This window comes from Pocillopora damicornis, chromosome 8 (genome assembly GCF_964200805.1).
Source record: "Pocillopora damicornis chromosome 8, jaPocDami1.2, whole genome shotgun sequence".
Taxonomy (NCBI): Eukaryota; Metazoa; Cnidaria; class Anthozoa; order Scleractinia; family Pocilloporidae; genus Pocillopora; species Pocillopora damicornis.
Window position 1 is genome coordinate 21,157,685 of NC_142677.1, and position 23,877 is coordinate 21,181,561.

General features: G+C 37.8%; 4 protein-coding genes across 4 annotated transcripts; 3 read left to right on the plus strand and 1 right to left on the minus strand.

The window, feature by feature from the left end:
- The first annotated feature begins 169 nt into the window (after positions 1-169).
- On the plus strand, positions 170-2,827 carry LOC149041792 (beta-4C adrenergic receptor-like). Its single transcript, XM_089181266.1, has one exon. It carries the CDS (start codon positions 797-799, stop codon positions 1,757-1,759), a length of 963 nt encoding a protein of 320 aa, XP_089037392.1. The 5' UTR covers positions 170-796; the 3' UTR covers positions 1,760-2,827.
- Positions 1,818-10,155, minus strand: LOC113668682 (glycine receptor subunit alphaZ1). The gene is made up of 9 exons (XM_027184633.2): positions 9,295-10,155; positions 8,763-8,905; positions 6,944-7,035; positions 6,489-6,556; positions 5,971-6,206; positions 5,451-5,533; positions 5,054-5,188; positions 4,197-4,534; positions 1,818-3,770 (listed from the first exon to the last, which is right to left on the minus strand). Exons 2-9 carry the CDS (start codon positions 8,867-8,869, stop codon positions 3,462-3,464), a joined length of 1,368 nt encoding a protein of 455 aa, XP_027040434.2. The 5' UTR covers positions 8,870-8,905; positions 9,295-10,155; the 3' UTR covers positions 1,818-3,461.
- Positions 10,156-12,642: 2,487 nt separating this feature from the next.
- LOC113668692 (uncharacterized) lies at positions 12,643-17,723 on the plus strand. The gene is made up of 7 exons (XM_027184643.2): positions 12,643-12,905; positions 13,950-14,033; positions 14,256-14,326; positions 14,500-14,592; positions 15,502-15,596; positions 16,562-16,667; positions 17,251-17,723. Exons 2-7 carry the CDS (start codon positions 13,988-13,990, stop codon positions 17,440-17,442), a joined length of 603 nt encoding a protein of 200 aa, XP_027040444.2. The 5' UTR covers positions 12,643-12,905; positions 13,950-13,987; the 3' UTR covers positions 17,443-17,723.
- A 588-nt stretch (positions 17,724-18,311) lies between these two features.
- LOC113668607 (uncharacterized) lies at positions 18,312-23,869 on the plus strand. Its single transcript, XM_027184546.2, has 7 exons — positions 18,312-18,504; positions 18,594-18,683; positions 19,227-19,290; positions 20,335-20,383; positions 20,655-20,721; positions 20,911-20,978; positions 23,418-23,869. The coding sequence occupies exons 1-7, from the start codon at positions 18,423-18,425 to the stop codon at positions 23,640-23,642; spliced, it is 645 nt and encodes a 214-aa protein (XP_027040347.2). The 5' UTR covers positions 18,312-18,422; the 3' UTR covers positions 23,643-23,869.
- Positions 23,870-23,877: the final 8 nt, after the last annotated feature.

Genomic DNA, 23,877 nt, shown 5'->3' on the forward strand with positions numbered 1-23,877 from the left:
CTTAAGACAAGAATGAATGTATTTCTTATGTCGGCTGATTCCCAGAAAAATATGTCTGTTACATAAATTTAGACATAAAGTAAACTATAATCAGCAGCTGTTCACCTATAGATTCAGCTTTTTATTCCTTTAATAAAAAAGTACATTTTTGTCCTAATAGGTATCCAGAGAAAATAAAGATCTCCTAAGGCTGTAAGAGTGAGTTAAGAACCAAAAAGCTATCTTGAGTGAGAGGGGGAAGTAGAAATAATGAAATGTAGAAATTCCAGATGAGGGGAGGGGGGTTGTTCGAGAGGAGGCTTCATAAAAAACTATCTTAGTTTCAACTGAGAGTCATTGTTTTCCTTCACAAATTTCGGCCAGCTTTAATGAATACCACAAAAAATCTGAATATAATTCCTTTGAAAAGCGTACGTTATTTGACACGGACTCTAATACAAGATTTAAAATGTAAATATGGCTGATCGAGCCAAACCCTAATCTAGGCTGAATGTATCACAATTTTACGGTATAGTGTAAACAGTTAAATAATAATATTACCACTGCTTCATTATCTTTCAATTTTTCAGTTTTTGAGTCTTGCTTGGGGGAGTGGAGAGGGGAGAATTATTTTATAAAAAGGGCTTACTAAAACATTCTAGAACTAACGAACTAATGATGTTCGCAGCTGTGTCATAAAGATCTCGTGTCCTTTTCCTACTGAACGTAAGACGAGGCATATCAATACCATCAATACAAAATGCCCATCACGTATTAGTTAAATATTGACAAATCACTCTTTTTTTTGTCATAAAATATGATGGAAAACTTTTTCACGAACAACTCTGGTATCGTAAACAAAACGCTTGACGACGGTTTATGTCATCGCCACATCACATTCGAAAATGAACACACTCCACATCTTTTCATCGTCCTCAATTCCACCGCGAACATCATCCTGATGATAGTATCGATCATAGCAAACAGCTTGGTGATAGCAGCAGTGTGGAAAACGCCTTCCTTACGGTATCCTTCAATTTTGTTTCTTTGTAATCTGGCATTGTCTGATGTTATTGTTGGTTTGGTGGTAGAGCCTTTATTTATCACGGTGGAATTGTTAAAACTTCATGGTTATCCAAAAGGAGATAATTGTAGGCTGCAGACGGCATTTATCACCATTGGACGTTTAGTTGGAGAGGTTTCGTTTGCGACCGTAACTCTTACAAGCGTGGATAGATTCCTAGCAATTCACTATCCCCTGAGGTACGACACCATCGTCACTAACTCTCGGGCATACTTTATCGTTATTTCGTGTTGGGTCGTCTGTGCTTTTTGTTCTAGTTTGAACCACTGGAGCTGGACGGCATATAGGTGTGTAGTAGTCGTTTTCATCGCAGTGTTTCTCGGTATATCTACAGTCATCCACATTAAGATCTATCGAATCGTCCGCCGCCACAGAAGAGAAATCCAGGCTCAGGAACAAGCAGTACACATAACACACCATTTCAACTTGGTGCAGTTCACTAAATCATGCGTTAACACGTTCCTTGTGTACTGTGTCGTATTACTGTGTTACTTGCCGTTTTTCATCGTTTGTATTTTGAGCTCTATAGACGATAAGGCCATTTCGCCACTAGTGTGGAAACTGGTTCACACAGCTATGTTTCTAAACTCAGCTCTGAATCCGTTCCTTTACTGCTGGCGACTCCCAGCTATAAGAGGTCCCGTTATGCTTTTAGTCAGGAAGATTTTCTGCCCCAAGAAAGTCACCACGGGGTAAACCTGACTTATATAACAAGAACTGAAGTATATAACAAGAGAAGATATTCTGCAAACTCCAAGCAACGGTTTTTAATAATTAAATACAGTCGAATTGTATTTTCATGTAAAGTTAAAATCTGTTTGCTCTTCAGTTGAAAACACGGCTTGTATAACGAAAGCACTTTGATATAGGATTAGTCAAACAGAGGTGTTCAGTAAAAGTTAGACCTCGCAGTCAAGATTATCAAAAAGCAAAAAAAGGTCATTAGGGCGCGTTTGTAATTATCTCAGTCATAGAAAAATGAAAGGGCCAGACAAAGTCTAGAGCACTTACATGCTAGTTGTCCCTTAATACGATACTAGAAAATCTCTGACTCTTCTGTATTAGTAATTTGAAATTTATTTAACCAATTTCCCTACCAAAATGTTGAGAAAAAAATTTAAAAGTCAAATCAAGCATTAAATATATGCATGCACTGATAAAAGGAAAAACATTGTTTATAATAATTCTTAATTCAGAAGCTCACCAAAACCTATTTTCGTTTTATTGATTATGTTACACTTCCTTTTTCTTAAGAGGAGATCTTTCTCATTACAGAGTAATTGAACATGTACAAGTCCTTGCTTTTGTAATCTCAAACACGTTTTAAAGACTGCGCGAGGTGGAGTTTGTTTTCAAGCATTAGCATAAGTTCATCAGAGATGCATTGCTTTTCATTTCGCATCGTGCGAGTCATGATTTCGGGCTTGAAAAGAAGACCACTTTTTGTGACAGAATACTTAAATTTTCTGATTCCTACGAAAGATTTGTGTGCCATAGATTTGGTATTTGGTAAACATTTTTAACTTAGCCACTGAAAAATCATTTTTAATGAAAGTTCGTTAGTTTAATGGTACTATGATCTAATAAAAGCTGAACAAAGAGACAGCGGACTGGGGCTAGATATCGCATTCTTGTGGTCTTAACGTCCTATATGTACTATGAACTAAAAGTGCTCTAGAATATTAGCACACCGATTCTACTGAAAATAAAAGGTTTTATATAAAGAAGTGTAAAATCTATCAGAATAAAAAAAGGGTGGCTTGATCAGAATTTTTCGAATCATTGGTGCAAAATCTAGCTTTGATCCTCATTTTAAGATAAGAGAAGGTGTGGTCCTTTCTATGTGGTTTTGCTACGTTTAATCGATAACCTGCATATTTGCATAGTTTACAATCACGACCGGCTTTAGTAGTCCAAAGTTTTCTCTTTCATCTCAACTCTCAACTCTCGGCTCTCTTTTTCGGAGCCTGAGTACGACATTTCGGTGAGCTACTGCTTGGTTATCTTTGCCAACCTACTCGTGGAATTAAATATTTGATCATATTAGTTGTTTTCCATCGTAAGATCTGCCAACTAGCTTTGTGACCTTTCCCTCCAGGCTTTGAAATATCCAACTTTTACAGCACCTTTCAAGATTGCATCACTTTGCGATAAAACCTTCCGCTTTCATTATGACATGCGTTCTAGGTCTATGTAACAACTGGTCCAGATTTAAACAAAAGAAACTTTCCGAAGTCCCTCTACGATTCGTCCAAGCTTCTAGATGATATTCGCTGAAAGAACCATCTGCAAGTTTCCTGATGATGTTACAACTGTTCCCGATTAAAAGCAAAGAAACTTTCTGAAGTCGGCTCTACGATTCGTTCAAGATACTACATGATGTTTGCGCGAAGAACCGTCAGCAGATTCCTTGATCACCGACCTTTGATCCACAGTACGTAAACCAGTAGATAACATTGAATATTGCAAAAAGTAGAGGAAAGGTAACCCGTGAATAGCTCTCCAGTGATTTGTAATTGAACTGGATATAGTACAATTTGGCCTCTTGCACGATAGACTTGCGCCTAAGGGTGTGTCCCCTCTCCTCATTACTGCGTAACGTTACAGGAAGTTGTACAGTGCTCGAGCTAGAGAAGCTTCCGTTGACCATTCCTTCTTCAGAGTCTTGAGATTCTACTGGATTGCCAAATTTGACTAGCTTACACGGCTGAAATTAAAAGAAAGGAGAAGAAGAACTGATTAATTCAAAATAACACCATCCTTGGATTAGGCAAGGAAAGGTTCGCTGAAGAAATTACCACCTTAACAATACTGTTATCCAAATCCCCACATAAGTTATTTCCCATGCTAGTGATTCGTTCTAAATTTAGAACGAATGTTACTTATGAGAAGATTTAGAATAAGGTTCAGGTAACGAGAACGGCAAAATTTACCTCTGATCTCTCCTTCAACTCTTTAAAACCTTAGATAGATTTAACATTCAAAAGGAAAATAAATAAACTTCCAACACAAATGCAAACATTTGCCATTACTGTATAAAACGCTGAAAGGTGGAGAGAAAAAATGCAACTCTTGTCCGTCGCTGTTTGTGTAAAAGTAGTTCTCCACCTGTCCGAAACACAAATATCAATACCTCATTGAGATCGGATTCCTGGTATTTGACCAATGCGCAGTGCACCGCCGCGTACTCCATCAGGCTTGCAAAAACGAACACAAAACTCGTGATGACGTACACATCAAGAGCAGTTGCGTACGAAACATTTGGAGTTGCACCTCCTCCATGAAGGTAGTTGCCCATGGCTAGAATGGTGATGACTCCGAGAGAAACACGAGCTGGGGTAGACTCGGGATCAATCCAGAATGAAATCCAACTAAGAAGTACGACTAAAGTTACAGGCAGATAAAACCCATAGACATAAAACATTAGGCGTCTCTTGAATACAAATGTTGCCTCTGGCTCTGAGAAAACTCCTGGAGAGAAAAAGAAATGTGAGTATACTTAATTGATCACTTCCCGAATAAGGCTTCTCAGGGTGAAAGAAAATTGAAACAGGGCGAATAAACGTAAAAAACTCCAACTGGCAGGCGGCAGACAAGTGGGCTGCATAAAAAGTGCGGCTAAAGAGTTGAACACGATAGAACCGTGACAGAGAGTAAGTAGTGGGTACATGGCTAGAACCTAGGGCTACCTCACGGGAAATAAAGAAAACAAAACTACCTTCTAGGTACCAAACACTTATTCGAAAACAGATTAAATTACTGAATTTGGAGACGAATCAAGGTGTAAGGCTCTGAGTGCAAAACTTGCTCCACTCGTACTTGCCTAATCACTTCATCCTCCCTTTCATCTACTTGGTCATACAACCGCAGAAAATTTAGGAAGTGAAAAAGATTAAGTCATGATTTGATTTTCACCAGAATTTTATTGGGAAGAGGTAACAACTCCCGCTGCCTATTCAGAGCAAAAAGACAATGTAATTCATCTCAAACCTGTATTGTACACTCCTTTACGATCCTTGCTCACCACACGGTTGAGGTCGTATTGAGGAATCTCCAGCTCTTCGGGAACAATCACTCCTTGGCCGTTTCTCCATCTTACTAAGACGTTATCCTCTGTCTGTGAATCTTATAAGAGTAAGAAACACAAACATTTCCATAATTATTATGTCCTGATGGCCAGAGTACTAGTTATCATCTGTAAGGCCCCCTTTTTCTATACAAAACGTGTTAATTGAACTTTCCGTCCTCATTAGACAACGGAAACGATGTTTGCTGGTCACACTGCGTTGGCTAAATTTGAGAACGCAACAATTGCCTGGCTATGAGCTTGCACATGACAAAGGCCTTATTTTTCCACAAAAAAAATATGAAAAGCATTTGTGCTTACAAGAACCAACGTAGAAATGACAGGTTTGACGATCCATAGGAAATTCGCGAAAGTTCATTTGACATGCCAGCACGGTTGTAATTCTGTAAGTAGAGATAAATAAAATGCCACCATGTAATTAGTTATCTTTTATTTTAATTTTTGCACAAAGCAAATTAACGCACAACGCATGAAAGAACCTCAAAGTATTCCAGGAGTGAGATGCCACAACACTGTTTACATAGGTCATAACATGCAGATTTCGAGTGCTAATTTAGTGCTAATAAGCACGAGTAAACTTTTCAAGAACAACAAAATTGCACGAGTCCGTAGGGCGAGTGCAATTTTGCAAGAGAAATTGCAAGAGAAATCGTGTTATTTCTTGTTAATAATGTACATAAAAAGCATCACAGAAAGTCAAGACAGACAAAAATTTGGAGAGCATGCGCGCGCTATTTTTAATTTGCACTCGTGTTACATGACACCCGTTTCCACCCAATCAGAAGCGCTTAGCTTTTTCTTGTACATTATTATTACTGACCTTGCACTCAGCAGAATACTCCCATCCGGGCTGACGCCAAACAACACATTTTGCGTGGGTACCATGTGAAAACGAGCATCTTTACTGTTCCTGAAATATAGGTCGGGCTGCCAAACGTATTTGCTTAATTCAGGGCCTAGAATAACTCTCTGATTTGTTCCCTTGTCTGGCAGTGGTTGATAAGTGAGACGGGAATCCTTCCAGCGTTGTCTAAAGAACATGTCCAGAGAAAATTCCTAGGAGGAGAGGAAAGGTTGTGTTAAGCGATTTCGTCAGCCGGACTTCCATGTGATATGTCGTGTAAATTGCACTTTCCATCATCCTTAAAATTTCTTTTGCCTGTCTTTACTCGTCTAATCCAGCTTCCAAAACGAAGGGAATCGCGGAATCGCGGTAGCTGACTCTGGAATTTATTTCCTTGACTTGTTTTAAGGGATTTTTGGTCAAAATGAAAATGAGAAAGGGCGGGAAAAACCCTTCATTTTTCCTTTCACAATTTTCGGAAAAATTTTGCTTACCATATCTTTTTCGTCGATAGAGCTCACACTTGAAATGTATGTCTCAATATCGATCACAACTGGACCTCCTGCAAGAAAGAGGAAAGGTAAAGAAATCAACACCGATCTGTAGCCTAGTCAAAGCAATATCAGTTTCCCCAGCGCTGTACGTTACATTGTCATTTGCCAAAAGAGGGCGGTTGACGACTTTTCGCTTTTTATAATGCTTTCTTTGTCATTTACCAAGTCGGAATTCAGACTGATAAAGCATTTAGGTAATTATTACAGTAAATAGAAGAAACTCTCAGAGTTCTGTTCTTTCCCGTTGTCTTCACCCCTCCCTAGCAGCCGCTAAATCTCGGGCGTCATTTTTTTATGCCTTGGTCATTCTCAAAACGGAGACTCTTGAGAAAAATGGCTCAAATTATTGTTACCATTAGTATCTTCCATGAGATTCACTCGGATATGTTGCTTACCAGTCACATTCGGTCTCACGGATCCATCATAGTCCTTATTTTTTATCCAAACAAGAAGATCTTCGGCACTTCTATTACAACTTTTCTGGCATCTGATAAAACACACCAATAACAAAATCTTCATCATCATTATCATCATTACTATAGAAAGGAGATAATACCATACAGAAAAGAAATCTCTACATACTAAGTATAGGGAGCCTCTACACACAAACAACCCCACTATGTGTGAATATAAGAGAGTAATGCCCTTACGATGAGCATCCGATTGGAGGCAGCTTTCCCAGTCTTTACTCGATTAACGCTCAGTTTATCACCCTCTCTGTACCTCTCATTTCGGCTATAAGGGACGATTTCCTGAGCAGGTGGGAAACTTTTTTTTTAGCAGGTGATAGATAAAGTAGCTGTCCTCCACCCCCTCCCTTCCCTCCCCCAGGACACAGCCCCGTTGAGTCTTGCTCTGTCCCTTCGATCTCATACTAACCTATGAAAATATAAGACCTCTGCAAACATGACAAATTTTTTTCAAGAGGAACAAAACAATTTGTTCTATCTGAAACGAGCAGGTGGTGCTAATTAACTCCTTTTCCGCCCTCTCACACCTCAACAAAACCACAAAACCGCACTTTTACACGTCGAGGGAATACAGTTATTCGCGATGAACTGACGGTTTTATTGAGCCAAGTGCCAGGATGTTAAAGCCTTTAAGAATTTTAAATGTGAAAATTCTATACTCATAAATGTTTCCACTCGTGAGGTTTAGGAAATAAAGCAGAATTGTAGTTTAGGCTCATGCTTCGAAAATATCAGAAGCACAACTATCCTAAAATACTAAGAAAAGCGCATGTCCAAATCGAGATAGGTTAAAGCATTTTTGCTCAGAAGTTTAACTTTCAAAAATTCTTTCATATTCTATAATTTGCGTCGCATATATGAAAAAAAAATTATTATTTAGAACGATATTCAACTGCGAACACATGCGTTGATCCGTCTACGAGAAGAATACTGGAAAGGAAAATCTTCCTTTTTTTGCTTTTTATTAGCTGTGAAAGCAACGTATTATAGGGGAGCAACAAAACTCGTTGGTAGAGTTTGCTTAGAAAACAGCATTAGCCTTTTGGATGACCTTCTAAAATGTAAACCCTTTTATTTCTAAATTTGTCTCAATGCCCGGCAGCCAGAAAAAGAAATTAGCTGTCCCCCACCCCTGTCCCAGAAGTTGGAAATTTTCACAGAATTTCTCCTGAACAGTTCTTTAAACTTCTTAAGAGTATCAAACGTTTGTTTAGAAAGGTCAAGCGACTCCAAAACTTGCTTTGGTTTTTTAGTGGACGAATTTTTCGAGCTAGTGCAAATCGTATAATTGCTAAGTTTTCGACTCTTGGAAAATATCCCTGGCCTCCCGGGCATTTATTCCATTTTAAGAGCGCGCCAGACTGCGGGGCATTCAGACACTGCGTTTCCTTTTGGGTGCAAGTTCTTCATTTGCATCCATCAGGACTGATTAGTCAGCTTCGTGAAACGTGCGAATGGCAGAAACGCCTGCAGTTGAACTCGCCTATTTCGTATGCTGGTTTAAAAGCACATTGAAATATCGGTTTGAAGTTTGTTGAAAATTGCGGTATTAAACAACCTATTGGAATGGAACACACGAATCGAACGAAGGACACGCGAGGATCAATCATTTAAAGAGCGCGCCTTTCGATAGGGCCTTGAGCTCTTGGCACGAACATGTGATAAAACTATCTTGTATTTTAGGATAAACTTGTAGAAATCATTAAAAAATCAGATTTTTATTGAAACAATTATTCATACGTACCCTTCCACTGCGAGCGGCAGTAAACTGGCTGAGAGGAAACAGATCAAAATAACACCACAAGGAAATTTTCCTCCAAAGTTTATATGCAACTCTGAGTCAAAGCGCATCCTCTAGTGAATGGTTTTTGGGCTTCACTCGAATACCTAGGGAAAATATTAAAATGAGAGGCGTACAGATGACTATAACGTGGAACGTACTCATACGCATCAGCTCTCCAAAGGCTCAACTTTAATGGCCATTTTTAAAACACTCTATTCAGAACATATCGATTAAGTATCCGTCTTATAGACAGTACTTTAGCTCTTGTTGTTATAAACCTTACGATTTTCGCAGTTATGTATCGGAAGCAATTGTTAATTACAAAAGCGATTCTTAAACCCCAACCGACAGATTCGCAGATCGACGAGTATTGAACCTCCTTGACAAAGAAAGAGCAATTGTTGTCGTCTGATCTTGTGCATGATGTATTGTATTTTTAAAACAGAGGTGCAATGCTTGCAGAAGAGAGAAGTTCGACGAAAATGTCACTTACTTGTCACCTTCAGAAGGTCTTGCAAATATACTCCAGGGTCAAAGGAAAGCAGGGGTCCTAGTTGTGATGTCGCAACAGATAACCATGCTGATAACATTAAGAGTGTGAACTGAAACTGTAACTGAATAACAAGCTTCAGAAATTTTTCTTCTTATAAACCCTTGCTAATCCCCTCCTTGCATTCAAGTGCGAAATGTTTGGTAAATAACGTTTTCACACCAGCAGACCTGTCTTAAAATAAATTATATTGCATCGTTTGCGGGAAGTTGTGACATAAAAGGAACCTATCATTTATTAATGCCAAGAAACCGCCAATGTCCCACTTCGAGTCGAAGTCGCGCATCCAGTTATGCCTGACAGCAATGGAACGTAAATAAAGGAGATATTCATGAACTTCATCAACGAATAATGAGAACTAAGGGTTACTGTTATGACTTCGAAGAGAACGGTCAAATTGTTTTTTATGTGCCCAAACAAACTCGCTATAAAGTTTAGCTGTCTACTGTTTACGTAAAAGTAATTTGTTCGAAAATTAGGCGCAGCAAGACGTAAAATAAACTGCAGGTGTTCGGCTGACTCGTAGAAAGATTTGACTGAATATATATTTTTAAACCCATTGGCTATGTGTTGCGAAAAACTAAATCGTGCTGTAGTGCTTTGACTTTCGTGTGGTGGTCGTTATTATACTCTAAAGGATAGACGTCGGGTCTATAAAGTAATCCTTGATTGTGAGGGTACGTTATATTTTCAGAAAGAAAACAATTCTCATTCGTTAATTTTTCATAGATGTTGCATGAGCGAAAAAAATTAACAACATCACTAGGTGAAAATTGTTGTAGTTTACTAAACAAGAATTTAGCTGTGTGGAGAAGCGAGTGTTTTTTAAACATATTTTCATGTCAGATCCGAGGGACACAAATATGTCACAAAACTGACTACAGCCTGATTTAGACTCGTATTATTCAGTTGTAAAATGTTAATTTCTCTAGTTTATTGAAGGCTAATCTGCGGTTATTGGTTTGAAGCTAGTGACGCTCGTAACTGGGCTGGCATCTAAAAATATTAGAAGTGGAACTGAAATGACTGGTTAATGGATTTATCTTTAAAAAGTCTTATCTAAGCCCATCCAAAGTGTAATATCCCGTCTATGGAACATTGGTGTTGTTTGAAATTGCCAACTGAATCGAATAGAGGAAGAAGCCTTGATTTATCATTACTTAGGCAAATAGAAATCAGATTTTACTGTAATTGCTTTTTTCAATTGTAATTCAAGGTTCATTTTGAAATTGTGTGACATCCTAAAAAGTATGTTTTCGGTTGTTGTTCATTCAATTCCCATTTGTTGAAGTCTTTTGGAGAATTGTTAATAAGAGTTTTAAATGAGTGGGTGGGTAATTGTAATTCAATGAATTGTTGAAATTCATGGATAGTAAAATAAATTGTTTTGTAGGTGTTAATTAATGTCAAGTAAACGGTTTGTAAATGGTGCGCTGTGAATTGGTTGTTTATTTCTACCAAATTTTTTGAGGACCTATTTTGACATCAGTTTTGTAAAGTGCAATCGAAGTTAATCTTACATTAACGGTTTCCTTTCCCAGATATAACAAAAGTATTTTGTAAATTATGTATAGAATTAAAATTCGTTGAACTTTTATCAACAGGTTTACAAGGTCTTACAGCAAGTGAATAAAAAAATATTTTCCAAGTCGAGCATGAAAACAGCATGATGGTGTACTCGTTAGTCTAACTGGTAAATCGTTCCTGTCCATATCTTTCATACAAATAGTCCCCCTTGCATGATTTGGTAACACACCAATTCGGACGCATAAAAGCTAGTTAACCTTCTTTTGAGGAACGATATGAAACTTATAGCTTTCCTTGCCACACTAAATTGAAGACAGCAGGGGGAGAGAGACGGGGGGAGGGGGGGGGGAGGCCCTAGTTTCGTTTCACGCACGAACTGAAGAAAAATTCACACGACACGTGCATTTTAAATAGTAATTCACACTTCACGAATTAAAAAGGGAAAAGTTCAAATCTCACCTTACCTTGCCTTGTTTTAAATTTCACGCGTCACGTATAAATCCTTTTCCACTCTCCAAATTATCAATATCGCATCACGTTTTACATAGCGCGATTTTAAGGTATTTACTGAACTAACCGAAAAACCAGAAAGCCAAAAAAGTGCAACGAACATAAACAAAGACTATATGGGCTTAACGAGGGCTAACGCCGGAAAAGCAATATAAAAAAAAATAAAAAATGAATGTATAAAAAAGCTCAGTTTTAACCATGTGTTCTAGAAACCATTTGTTAAGCAATGATACGAAAACTGCATAGCGTCGAAAAAGACACCAAAAAAATTTCGCTCCATACTACTGAAGTACAGTGGCCCATAGTACGGTGGCTCATAACAGAGGACATGCTATCCCGGCCAGTTTTTAAATTCAATTTTATTGCGCAATAAAATCGAAACATCGCGCGATAAATGATAAATTATCGAACGATAAATGATAAATTGTCGCACGATGAATGATAAATTATCGCGCGATAAATGGGAAACTTGTTGGGTGCCACTTGATCGGCTGTCACGCACGTTGTTTCTGTGGACGAGAATGGCTGCAACAGTTGAAGAGGTATGTTTTGAGGTCAATAGTTCGTTTTTTTTTCGTGAAAAGATCATCGAGTAGTACTTTGCAATACTTCTACGACACATAGCTCGGTGAATCAGTACAGTAAACCTTGATTTTGCGAAATCTTACGAGACACTTTCAGAGATGGCTGTCAGTGTCTGAAAACAAGTGTGGGTTATCTAATCTTTCTGATAACATAGCAGGTTTGTTAATTTCTAGATGTCACCTCTTCATCGCCAACCCCGTTAAGAAAGTACTCTCCAACTGTTGCAGCCGTTGTCGTCTCGTCCATGGAGACAACGTGCGTGACCGCCGATCATTCGGTGGCCCATAGAGGACATCGCGCGAATAACGGAATACATCGAGCGATAAATGATAAATTATCTCGCGATAAGTAATAAACTATCGCGCGATAACTGAAAAATTATTGCGCGATAAATGGGAAACTTGTTAGGTGGCACGTGATCGGCTGTCATGCACTTTGTTTCCGTGGACGAGATGCCAATGGCTGCAGCAATCGGAAAGTTCTTTCTTAGTCTAGAAATTTACAAACCTGCAATGTAATGAGCCACCGTACTCGCTTCATTCATGGTCTCACTTCATACCATTTATTCAAACCGTTTTACACGATGGACACGGTCATAATGATATGTATTCAACAACAGCATTTCCTTTCCGTTACACTGAAGTCCATGCCACGGTTTTTTTTCTCATTATGTATTACCGCCATTTGGAAGCATGGATAATTCAGTTGCGTAACGCCGACCATGGAGTTACGGACACACGAATCGTGTTATTGAGTGCCAAATATCGTCAACTTCGATTTTTTAACGCTATTTTTTGATGGCTTTACGAAGAACAGTCTTATGTAAGTATATCAGCCAACCAGGAAGCGCACGGGCTGTTTGGATAAACCCCGCACGATGTGAAATAGAAAATATTGCAGTCGACAATGGAAGAGCTCTGCTGTAACGAGAGGTATCCTGCAGTACGTTATTTAGTGAATATTGGATCATATCGTTAATTACTAGACGTGCTAGATGACAAAGATTTAAAAAATGAAATTCTTTCTAATATAAGTTAAATTTTGTTATTATGAACTTTGAGCAGAGGAGGAAAATTTCACGGTGTGTGACGTGTATCGGCTTCGGTGAGCATCGATCATGAACAAAAATCAAACATTCTTTTCCCTAGCGAGGCATGGTTAGAAATTTAAATTCCCATTCAGCGCAAGGGTTCAATATTTGATCTAGGCAAACTTAATACTATCAACTTCGATTGTGAGTGCCTTGATGTTTGTTACAGCAATGAATGGTTAAATTTTATCTTTGTAGACAATTGTTAAGTGCAGCATGGTCACTTAATTAGATTTTAATGAAATTTCCGAAGAATGAGAGGAAATTAAGGACATTAAGAGGAAACCGCGCCAGAGAATTGAGAGAAAGTGCCTTTGCTTATAAAACTGAGTGGCTGTTTTCCCTCTTTTTCCAGTAGTATGATAGATCAGCTTCGAGACTCAGTGCACATCTATGCAAATTTTGGGCGAACTGATGCACGCAACATTGTAAAAAGAATGCATCTTAATTTCCTTAAGGAGTAATTGCCTTTTCTTTGGCCCTCACTTTGGAGTACATTTTCACAGATAGACATGTGGGATATCTGTGAATGACCACAGTGGCCACTTTATTACGACTCGACAAAAATGTACAGTGAAAGTTTTTTCCCACGAATTGTGATGAGCAACCTTGCTTTTTCTTTGAGGAAATCAAACAAGAATCTAGTCTTCCAAACAGTCTTAATCGGTTAAGATCCATCTTATTAGCTAGCGCCAGATTTTAAAATAAATTCTCTCAGATTTAATTTTATTCCAATAATAACCCTGTGGACGCTTGCAGTGTCGTTTCTTAAATGCTGGATTGGACTCTGTACTTGAGTTTTTGGAACTAAGGTAAGCGTTTGGTTAGTGTAGATACGCGTTAACATGGAACGCTCTTACTGTCAAATTTCTCATCTTTTTGGAAGTTTTAGGAAGACGGAATCCATTCACATGGTATAATGAGATGCTTGAGAAGTATCCAATACGAACAAAGTGCATTACTTCAGGAGGTAAAAAGAACTGAGAGTTAATTAAGGTTTCAACTCTAGCATGATTACTATAATGGGCCTTCCTAAATAAGTTAAACTCACATGAATTCTTTTGAGTAAAAAATTGAGACTTCATTCCCCTCCTCCCCCTACCCCTATCATGTAACAACCTCAGATAAAAACCTATCAAACATACATCAATGTAATGTCAAGCAGTGATTATCTCCCTCATTACTTTTACAGTGCTGTATGGCGTGGGAGACTACATTGCCCAAAGAGCCATGGCCAACAATGAAAATGGTTTCAGTGATAAGGTACATGTGATATGTAGCCCTCTACCAATTCAAGTACTGTAAATTTTAAGTAAATTGGCTCAATGCTAGTGGAATTTTTTTTTCATTGAGGCTTTGGTCAAGAACTCTTAAATTTAGGCATACTGGCTTGCTTCAAATTCTTACTTTGAATTACTTTAATGATTTTCTTACAGCGTCTTTTAAGAGCTGTTATTTATGGTTCAGTTATCATGGCCCCTCTTGCCCATGTGCATTTCAACTTTTTGGAGTGGTTGGTTGTAGAAAAGGTAAGAAGTTGATTTATTTACTCAAAATTTAACCATAATTATAGTATTAATTTTGTGGGCAACAGGGTAGCCTAAAGGTTGGTGCTCTGGACTCCAGGTTGAGATGTCTGGGTTCACCATCAAGCTGAGTCATTGCATTGTGTTCTTGGGCAAAGCAAATAACTTTCACAGAGCTTTTCTCCACCTATGAATATAAATGGTAAAGGTGAATTTACAGGGAAGGTTGATGAAATGCAGGGGGGATTACCACCTTGTGATGGACTGGCATCAGGGGGAGGGGTAATACTCCTAGTCCCTTTGTGTTAGGGAAACTGGAGTAAGCTTCAGCTGCATGGGTCTCTTGACTCAAGTATAGACTCAAGTACAGACTTAAACGTCATGTCAAAAATTCAAATACACTGTCCAATAGAACCACTTTTGTAAAAATATAATATTTGAGATGAGAGCCTTTATCCTGTACTCTCCCCTCCCTCCACAACCAAAACTCTCTGCCTTTTTTTAAAAAATGTTAAACTCTCAACTAAACCCTCATGCACTATACAAGTGGGAAGGGTGGAAGAGATGAATGACAACACTCCACACCCTCATTCAGGAGCTTTATTTTGTAGTCTAAGAGGATCTGTATTTGTAGTTGACACTCCTGGACATACCCAACATTCCTTACTAAACTATTTGGATAATCTGTCGATGTATCAGAATAAAGTGATCACATTACATACACCAGGAATGATAATCAACTTAAATTAATTCAATAATTGGTTAATTCATTACTTGAGTAATTGGTTAATTGGTTATTGCGTGTAATACATCATTGATTGAATGATAAGATCTTTTTAGAGGAATCCTCAGAAGGTCAGCTGGTTGTCAGTTTCCAGTCTGTGGACAATTTGCTTTCTTCTCTTAATCTAGATAGCTGCAAGAGCTTCCCTTGTTCCTTTTGTGAAAATGTTCTTTGATCAGTTTGGGTACTGGGCTCCAGCTATAACTGTTGTGTATCATGTGAGGTTAGTGCATCAGCCTGACTTTACACTGAGACTTTTGCTACATTATTAATTTAGTGTTATAATTTATCATGTATTTTTTTTCTCGCACGCGATTGGTCTAAACTCATAACGTGACTAAATATTCCCCAGTTAAAACTAGGGAATATCCGAAAATATACCCCATGTAATATTCCCAAATTTTCAAGCCTACGTCCACTACGATAAGTTTTCTTTTTAAACGTAAGTTAAAATACAAGAAAGCACTTTTTGGTTGTTACAGAAGAAGGGACATGTTTGTTTGTTCATAAATACTGAAAAGTGAACATCCCATGGAGCAAACGGTAAGCTGTTCTTAACGTTTTTCCCGCGCGTTGCAAAATATTTGAAGGATAAGAAACACATTAGCCTCCATCTGGCACAAAAATATACTGATTTATTATCCAACTGCACAAAGTAGCGTACAAATAACGCGCCAGTAGAGTACAAATATCCTGCGATATTGTACGGTTTTTTGGACAGTTGGTTTTTCTGTACTGTAAAAAACCTGTTTAAGCAGTCGACAGCGCGCGCTAACTTCTCTATCCGCTTTGCTTTTACCACCGTGTGAGAAATGAGTTGAAAGACTCCTTGTTTGTTTACGGGCCGTTAAAATACGGCACAAGTCGTTAAAATACTCAGCGATACTACACACCAAAACGTCTAATAAAATATATATCTTTGATCGGTTCCTTGAGCTTCGCTCACGGAAGACTGTTCGCATCTTAAAACAGAATTTCCCTGGATAAATATCCGTGCATATTTTGGCGCTAAATGAAGGCTATTGTTTATATCTACGCCTCATCAAAAGGGATGATACAATTGTATATGAAACTATTTGAAGCAATCAAGAACATCTTAGACGTTTAAACTATGTATTACCACGGTACTTACGGTAAAGTGAGCTGGATGAAAGTTGAAATGAGCCTTTTTGTACAATTGTCTTACAGTATGGGAGCAATGGAAGGCCTTAGTTACAATGAAACAGTAGAAAGGCTAAAGAAACTTTATTGGCCAACTCTTAAGGCCTGTTGGATTATCTGGCCCATAGTTATGGTTAGTATGGTGTTAACCTAATATTATGGTCGATCGTAAGAACAAACTCAACCAATAAATAGAAAAAAAAAAACACCCATTAGCCAACCAATCAGGACCTTGGGAAATACAAGAAGAAGCTGAATAAGAACAGGATCGTTCTTTAAGTAAACAGGCGCGAAACCCGGTTATGTGAAGAGAAACGGGAGTGTCCTGCGTTCTTCCCTCTTGTTTGAGAGGGAAGAAGAGAAAATGTAATGCGTTAATTGAGGAGATTGAGATGGTTTCCTTGAATTTTTAGCGCAAAAAAAAAATGCGGTTTAAGTTGAATCCATCCGTCTGTGTGAATTGAGAGCATTTTGAAAGTAACTCTGCAAACCTCTGCCTTCTTGCGTTTTCATTTCTTTTCGCGTTTCTTCGGGCTTGAGCCAAATGCTTTTACGCTTTTTGCAGATTGAAATACCCCCAGTTTCCCTCCCCACCTCGGTAAGCAATCGGTTTAAAGGAATAACAGATCAACGTCACAAGAACATTATCATGTGTGTCTTTCTTATCATATTTTTCTTTCCATTCCTTTTTGTAACATATTTTCCTTCTCATTCAGGTGGTAAATTTTAAACTTATTCCAGTGGCACATCAGTTAAACTTCTGCCTTGCTGTCAGCCTTGTCTGGGCGACTATTTTAAGTGTAATTCGTGCTCCAGACAGCTCGTCCTTAAGAAAACTTGAAGAAGTTGAACCTGCGTGCGCAGAGGTTCTTCCTGTGTCACATTTACCCGTTGATGGAGCCCAATGAGACCTGGTGACGTCACAAGGAGACTAGCTTCCCAAGACTGGTTTGAAACGAAGTCATCATTACGAACAAATTTTCTCTTGAGAACACTTTATAATTTTCTACCTTTCACATTAAAAAAAGGCGAATGATTTTTGAGTTCAGTACTCTCATTAACCTAGAGTCCCTATGTTTGAAACCGCAAGCGAAAACAGTTCTCATTTCCGTGAAAGCTCTCTGCTGTGGAATAAAAAAATATTAGATATTCCAACTAAAAGTTACCAATAAACTAAATACTCAAATTACTCGTTTGAATGCTCTGAATGAGTGATAGAGTGATCACCCATATTTTTCGCTGAATGTTTGAATCAGGTGTCATTTACAATGACACTTTTGTATTTAAGGATTGGTAACGTAAGCAGTGACACCAAAAGGGTGTTTCAATCAATCGATACCTTCAGCGGTTTTTATCAATAAGCCACTTCGGAGTTTTACAATTGGTTAATAAATCGGGCGACTCAACGTTTTATTTCAGGCGACATGACTCATGTTCCGGGTATGATAAAAGTCGTATATTTTTATCTTGAAAATAAATCCTTGCAAACGCTCTCTTTGGGTGGACGTCTATTTCAGGAGTGGATCGTGAAGCAGGAACTCTGTCAGTCTAGCGAAAAAGTGACAGAAAGAAGTTACTGAAAAACGAGGTCCAGTGAATGTAAAACGTGCTGCACCTGTGAAATTTTTTACACGCAGAGAGCAACTATTTTAATCAAAATGTGACTTATACTCAGAAAAATCAGAATCACCGCAGTGCTGATGTGTGAAACTTTGCAGTTCACGCTAACGCATGTGATACAAATGAGATTTTAACCTCTTGTACTCCAGTAATTAAGTGGTATTTTCCTCCTTGCAACAACCCATAGTAGACTGGGACTGGTACTGATTGAGCCTGCGAAACATGCCGCTGGGAAGAATATAAAATGGCGGCGTAGCACCAGAGCAAAATGACCTTTCTTCATCGCTTGAGATTTATATCGTTACCTTTCAATTATTTGGCTTTTCAGAGAATTTCTTCCACACGTGGAGGTATTATCTCTAACAATACCTAGAAATGCTTGCTGACATTCTTGGTACCCGTTTCACCTCGAAATGTTTCTTCTTTGATATCCGTACAGGAATTTCTTCAGCCTGGCCTCTGGTAAAGCTCCCGACGAGATATTTAGGGCTATGGTTTCCTGTTTTTAAAGCAGAAGTAGATATTACTGGTAGGCTTAAATCATTGTGCTTTTTGATGGTTACTTAAATACTAAAAAATCATGCTTCAGCAAATATTGAAATCTTCACTGGGTTGAGTAAACTCTTCTAAGCTCCCATGGCCAAACCATGAAGACGGGCTTCCACGATGTGACATTTTTCAGCTCCCATCCCTAAAATGTTCTCATTGTATTTCTTTAACTATTTCCATCTTTACGTTAGCATTCATATTCTACACAGTGTCTACTTTACATTTTCTGTGGTACTGACAAGGAGAATTTGTTCGGAAATCGCGAACTTCTTAAGTTGGTTACCGGGGGTAACATTTCTGTTGTTCCCATGACCCTTACATGTGATTCAAGGGCGATGCTGCAAGGAGAAAGTATAAGCCAAACATCCATAGGATTAAAGGGTTTAAAGCCATGTAAAATCCTTCCTTCTGAAACCACTGTGCATGTCTAGTTATTTCTGTGTTTTCAGTTTAAATTTTGTCCTCTGTTGTTAGACTCCAACATAACTGTTATCTCTTTACCAATACCTTTTTTCTTTCAAAGCTGACTCCTGGTCAAGTGGAAGAAAGTATGTCAGTGGTTTTGAAGATATTGAGGAACTCCATAAGTAAGCGTTGCTACATCATACTAAATACCTTAACATGTTGATGGTGTTTGAAACAAGGATATGCCCTGGCAAAATACAAAGCTTTAAACAGCTTTCCTCATAAATAGTTTAGAATGAGGGAATAGGCCATTGTGAACATGGAGAGGTGCATGCAAATCTTTCACAAATTCTGAAAAGATGGTGGTAAGATGACATTAAAGGTTCTGAAAAAAGGTTGCCTGACCACTAGTAACCAGCTTTGTAAGCTTGTTGTAAAAACTGACATAGCTTTCATGAACCTTTTACCATTAGGTTGAAAAATAACTTTGGTGAAAAATGTTTTTAATTCTATTGGGTTACCTCCTGTAACAAAATATCATTCAGCTAGACAAAAAAAAAGAAAGAAGTTACACAAGAGAAAGTAAATAAGTTGAAAAAAAGGAACAAGAAAAAGTAAAAACAATGGTTGATCGAGGGATGTTAACCCTTAAAGCAGGAAAGCTAAGACTCTAAGTTTGAAATTACACTTTCACACCTTGCTTTCTTATTGTCTTTTTAAACCCAAATGTTTGCAATAGAATATATAGGTTAGGAAGTTAGGTACAACTGTATACATGATCTCTTTTAGAAATTTAGCCTTGATTAGGTACTTTTATATCAACAAATCATGGTTTATTGAGTGCAATACTTAAAATTTGTTTGTCTAGATCTATACAGACTGGACTGGACTGGTTTATTATTAAATCACATCGCAGTAAAATACTGAATTGCTTAATTATTTACAAGCTACTAATATACAATTATAAATAAATAATAGAACCAGATAACTGGACTTCTTTTTACTTTTCACTTTTCTAGAAAGGTGCTTTGGTTAGAAGATGTAAAACAATTCAATGTATAAGAGTAGTGTCACTTGCTCTCTTGCAAGCTTCTGTTTGTTCTTCACTACCCGATGGTTTTTTAAGTGGCCTGATCATATTACTTCTTTTCCATTGAACAAATAATCCACATTTTAAAACCGATCTGTGAAAATTGCTGTTTACTAATGTCTTTGTCTCTTAAAAGTGCCCCTGAAGAAGTAAAGAGAGTGTTTAGTCTTCAAAATGCAAGTCAGGTAATGTTGCAAAACAACCTTGTTTTGCAAATAATTCTGGTACTTAAGTTCCCATGTGTTGTGATCATAAAGAGATTTTGCTTTTTTTTTCATTCAAAATTCTCTTGTGCTTTTCTAATTGTATCAGTGAAAGTATTACAAAATAAACACTGTTGTAAGGCTAAGTTAAGCTATTAATGTAAGCAGCTTTGGTTGGTTTGATTTGTTGTTGACCAATGTCAATTCTGATGATCTGAAAAAACTGCCTTTGTATTGTTTTTCCTCTATGCAGTGGGAACACCGTAAAATTGGTCTAGGAAAGATGGAACAAAAATATGCAGATAAATATGAACAAAAAAGTAAGTCTTCTAGAATGGTAAATTAGTGACTGAGTTGGAGGTTCAGATGGGAGAATATTTGGCTTGAAGTTCCTTAGATGCCACTTTTAATCTTTCCAACAGACCAAGATTTAGTAATGTCATCTGAGATCTTTTAATGAACAGATGTACTGGCCTCTAAGAAGTCTCAATTACCTGAATTTCTTTCAGTTGCAAAGTTGACCATTCAAATTGAGGCAGTGAAAGCAAATAATAATGATGGAAGGAGAGGAAGAAAGGTAAAATTTTGTGTACTTCCACTCTCTAGGACTGAATACCAGTGTGAGGCAGATACTTTTGCTAGGAAAACATTCATGGCTGGTGTCAGGAGAAGTTACTAAGTTTTTTGGTAACTTCACTCTTGACAAGGTTTCCATCTCACTTAACCCTGTAACTCACATGAGTGACCGATATAGAATTTCTCCTTACAATTCAATACATCAGGCAGACAAGTGATGAGAATAAAGAAAATATCAATGGGGGGATTATTAGTTGATCCAATACCAAAATCTGTGATCTGACCCTGTAAAAATTGTCTCTAGGCAGTGAAAGGGTAAGGTGGACAAGTGTGTTTTTCTTGAAATCCTACGCGTAATAGAAGACATACACATCCCTGTATACCTCTTAAGGAAGACAACATCAATGAATTTTCTTGCGCATTTAGTGATGCTGTTTACAACCACAGGACCTCTGAGAGGCCTTAAATTTAATTCTTCATTCCCAGGAGTAACCAAAAGGCATTTCTCCTTACTTTATAAATACTTTTTAATGTAGAAAGGTATTGAAAAGAAAAATTAATGTCCAAAAAAATGATTTAACATCTAACACTAAATTCTCAGAGCTAAAATTTTACAAAATGTTTGACAGACAGTAAGGGGGATCCATATTTAGATACTGGGAGTGATAGGTTTTTAAATTGTGGAAAAGAATTCCCTAATTTTCCCTTTCTTGCTTAGCATTGAGATGAGCCTATGCAAGGTCCCCGAGACTCTGTGATACGAATTTTGTTGCCTGTGTGTGGTGCTTATGTTTGTTGCGATTTGCCGTGGTAGTCAATTCTTTGCCAAAACTGAGGGGAAAACGCCGTGCCTTTTTACCACATTTTACCTAAACAATTGAGGTCATTAAAAAGACATTAGATACGTTGCGATAGCAGAAGATGTAATCCAAGTTCTTTTTCCTTCGTTTTTAACTCGTGAATTGCGCGCATGCGCAAGAGCGAGTTATAGATACGATGTGGGGAATAGCATTCGCTCGCTCGATTGGTCGATTCCTGTAAACTTTTTTTAGATTTTAGGCTTTTGAGTGCATTTTATAGTTTTTGGCGAGCAATAAACAGACGAAATGGCGACCTTTGTTGCTAAGAATAGTGGTGGGGTGAAAAAGAAGCCAATGATAATCTTAAAAGAGTTTTTTTTTTCGTTTTAGTTTCAACAAGCGGCGCCAGCGACTGGCAGGCATGCAAGGATTCACACTGAAATAACAGAACAACCTTCGTTTTTCATAAAATTGTAATTTACAGTCCTTGAACTTGAAAACAATCCGAAGATTCATTGAAAATATCACTTACTGCGAAGCGCTCGGAGTTTACAGATGTTCAAAAGCTTTTTCTGTTATAGCGTGAGATTGAGGACAAAATTGATCATTACGTTTCGTCGCGTGTGTTTTTCCTGTGAGAAGCAACAAAAGATGCCGGCGACTGACGAAATAACAAGTTAACACGAAAATCAGATAACACCTAAACAAACAATTTTAGCTACCGATTTTCAGTGAATTTTTAAAGAACAATTTTCTTTTAAGTTTCAAGACAATTTGAAGATTCAACATACAAACAACGTACTAAAATGCGAAAGTTACACACCACAAAATTGATAAATAGGCCTGAAATGAAATTCTATCTTGTTATTGATCATACGTTGCCTAGCACGTGACCTAAATCTACCCAGGCGGAGATCCAAAATGACGGTGGCAGGCTTGGCTTAGTTATATCACTCAAAACTCGTTCCCGTTTGTCTCATTTGATAAAGAGGGAATCGTTAATGTTTTCATTAAGACAGTATTGCCTTGATTTTCTAATATTTACAACGAAAGACAGTAAATTTCACTTTTCACCCACATTTACTTCCAACCTTTTCTTTTGAACCAGAAACAAAAATGATAGACGTTTAAAACACATGACATCATCCACCTTGTCAAATGTAATAGCATGATCATTTCAATTGTAATGCCTTCTTATCCCAACGTTACTTTGTTTCTTTGCTACATGAGCGAACACTGAACTACTGCTCGTACTCTAGATATGACAATCAACCACAAAATTCCCTAAACCAGTTAACATTAAACATAATCTAAAAAATCATGTGTCAATTCATGAGTTTGCTCACAGAGCACTTTGATTGTGAACTGAGACGAATTCGAGCGACGCAAATCTCTATCCATCTTGAGAAAACAAGTCTTGCTAATAACGGATTTATTACAATCTGGCCTGAAAGTTCAAAGCGGGGACAATGCTGAAAATTTCGAACGGGCAAGGTTAGCTTATTCGAACAATGGATTTGTTATTATGATTCACCTCACCAGCTCAAGGAGAGCCAGGCGTCTAATAAAATGATTTTTTGCCTTTTAATTCAATAAGCTATAGATGTGATAAATTCTTTTTTGATCTGCTTGTTTTTTAGGATATAGGGAATAAAGTATTTCTTTCTTGGCTGATTGCACAACGAAGAAAAAAACTACTGAACCTGAAAAACCTTCGTTTTGAGCGCTACCTGGAACTAATAAAAGAACTCGACATAACTCCACTGGAGAGCCCGCACACAAAGTGGAACAAGTACAAGTTTAGGCAGTTTAAGATGGGTGTAGAAATCAAGGAGAAGAAGCGGCCATACCTACGGCGTGTATAACGATGGAAATAAACGATAAATTTTCGTTATAACGTGTTCCTTTCATTAACGAGGCGGGGGCATCCATGAAGACCCTTTAAAATTTGGAGTTAGAGGAAATGATAGAGATCATTTTTCGATGGTTGATATACAAAAAACGAAGTAATCACAACAGGCGATCAGAGCCAAGGTTGATATCACTAAGAGCCACTCATTTCTCAGAGTGAATAAAAACCTGTGCGTTGGAAGACGCGCG

Coding starts and splice junctions, on each gene's coding strand:
- LOC149041792 (XM_089181266.1), top strand. CDS start 797: ATGATGGAAAACTTTTTCACGAACAACTCTGGTATCGTAAACAAAACG.
- LOC113668682 (XM_027184633.2), bottom strand. CDS start 8,869: ATGCGCTTTGACTCAGAGTTGCATATAAACTTTGGAGGAAAATTTCCT. Junction 5,534..5,970: donor AGTATTCTGCTGAGTGCAAG/GTCAGTAATAAT, acceptor CTCTACTTACAG/AATTACAACCGTGCTGGCAT. Junction 5,189..5,450: donor TCATTTCTACGTTGGTTCTT/GTAAGCACAAAT, acceptor TACTCTTATAAG/ATTCACAGACAGAGGATAAC.
- LOC113668692 (XM_027184643.2), top strand. CDS start 13,988: ATGCTTGAGAAGTATCCAATACGAACAAAGTGCATTACTTCAGGAG. Junction 14,593..15,501: donor AGTGGTTGGTTGTAGAAAAG/GTAAGAAGTTGA, acceptor CTCTTAATCTAG/ATAGCTGCAAGAGCTTCCCT. Junction 16,668..17,250: donor TTATCTGGCCCATAGTTATG/GTTAGTATGGTG, acceptor CTTCTCATTCAG/GTGGTAAATTTTAAACTTAT.
- LOC113668607 (XM_027184546.2), top strand. CDS start 18,423: ATGACCTTTCTTCATCGCTTGAGATTTATATCGTTACCTTTCAATTAT. Junction 18,505..18,593: donor AATTTCTTCCACACGTGGAG/GTATTATCTCTA, acceptor ATATCCGTACAG/GAATTTCTTCAGCCTGGCCT. Junction 20,979..23,417: donor ATGGAAGGAGAGGAAGAAAG/GTAAAATTTTGT, acceptor CTTGTTTTTTAG/GATATAGGGAATAAAGTATT.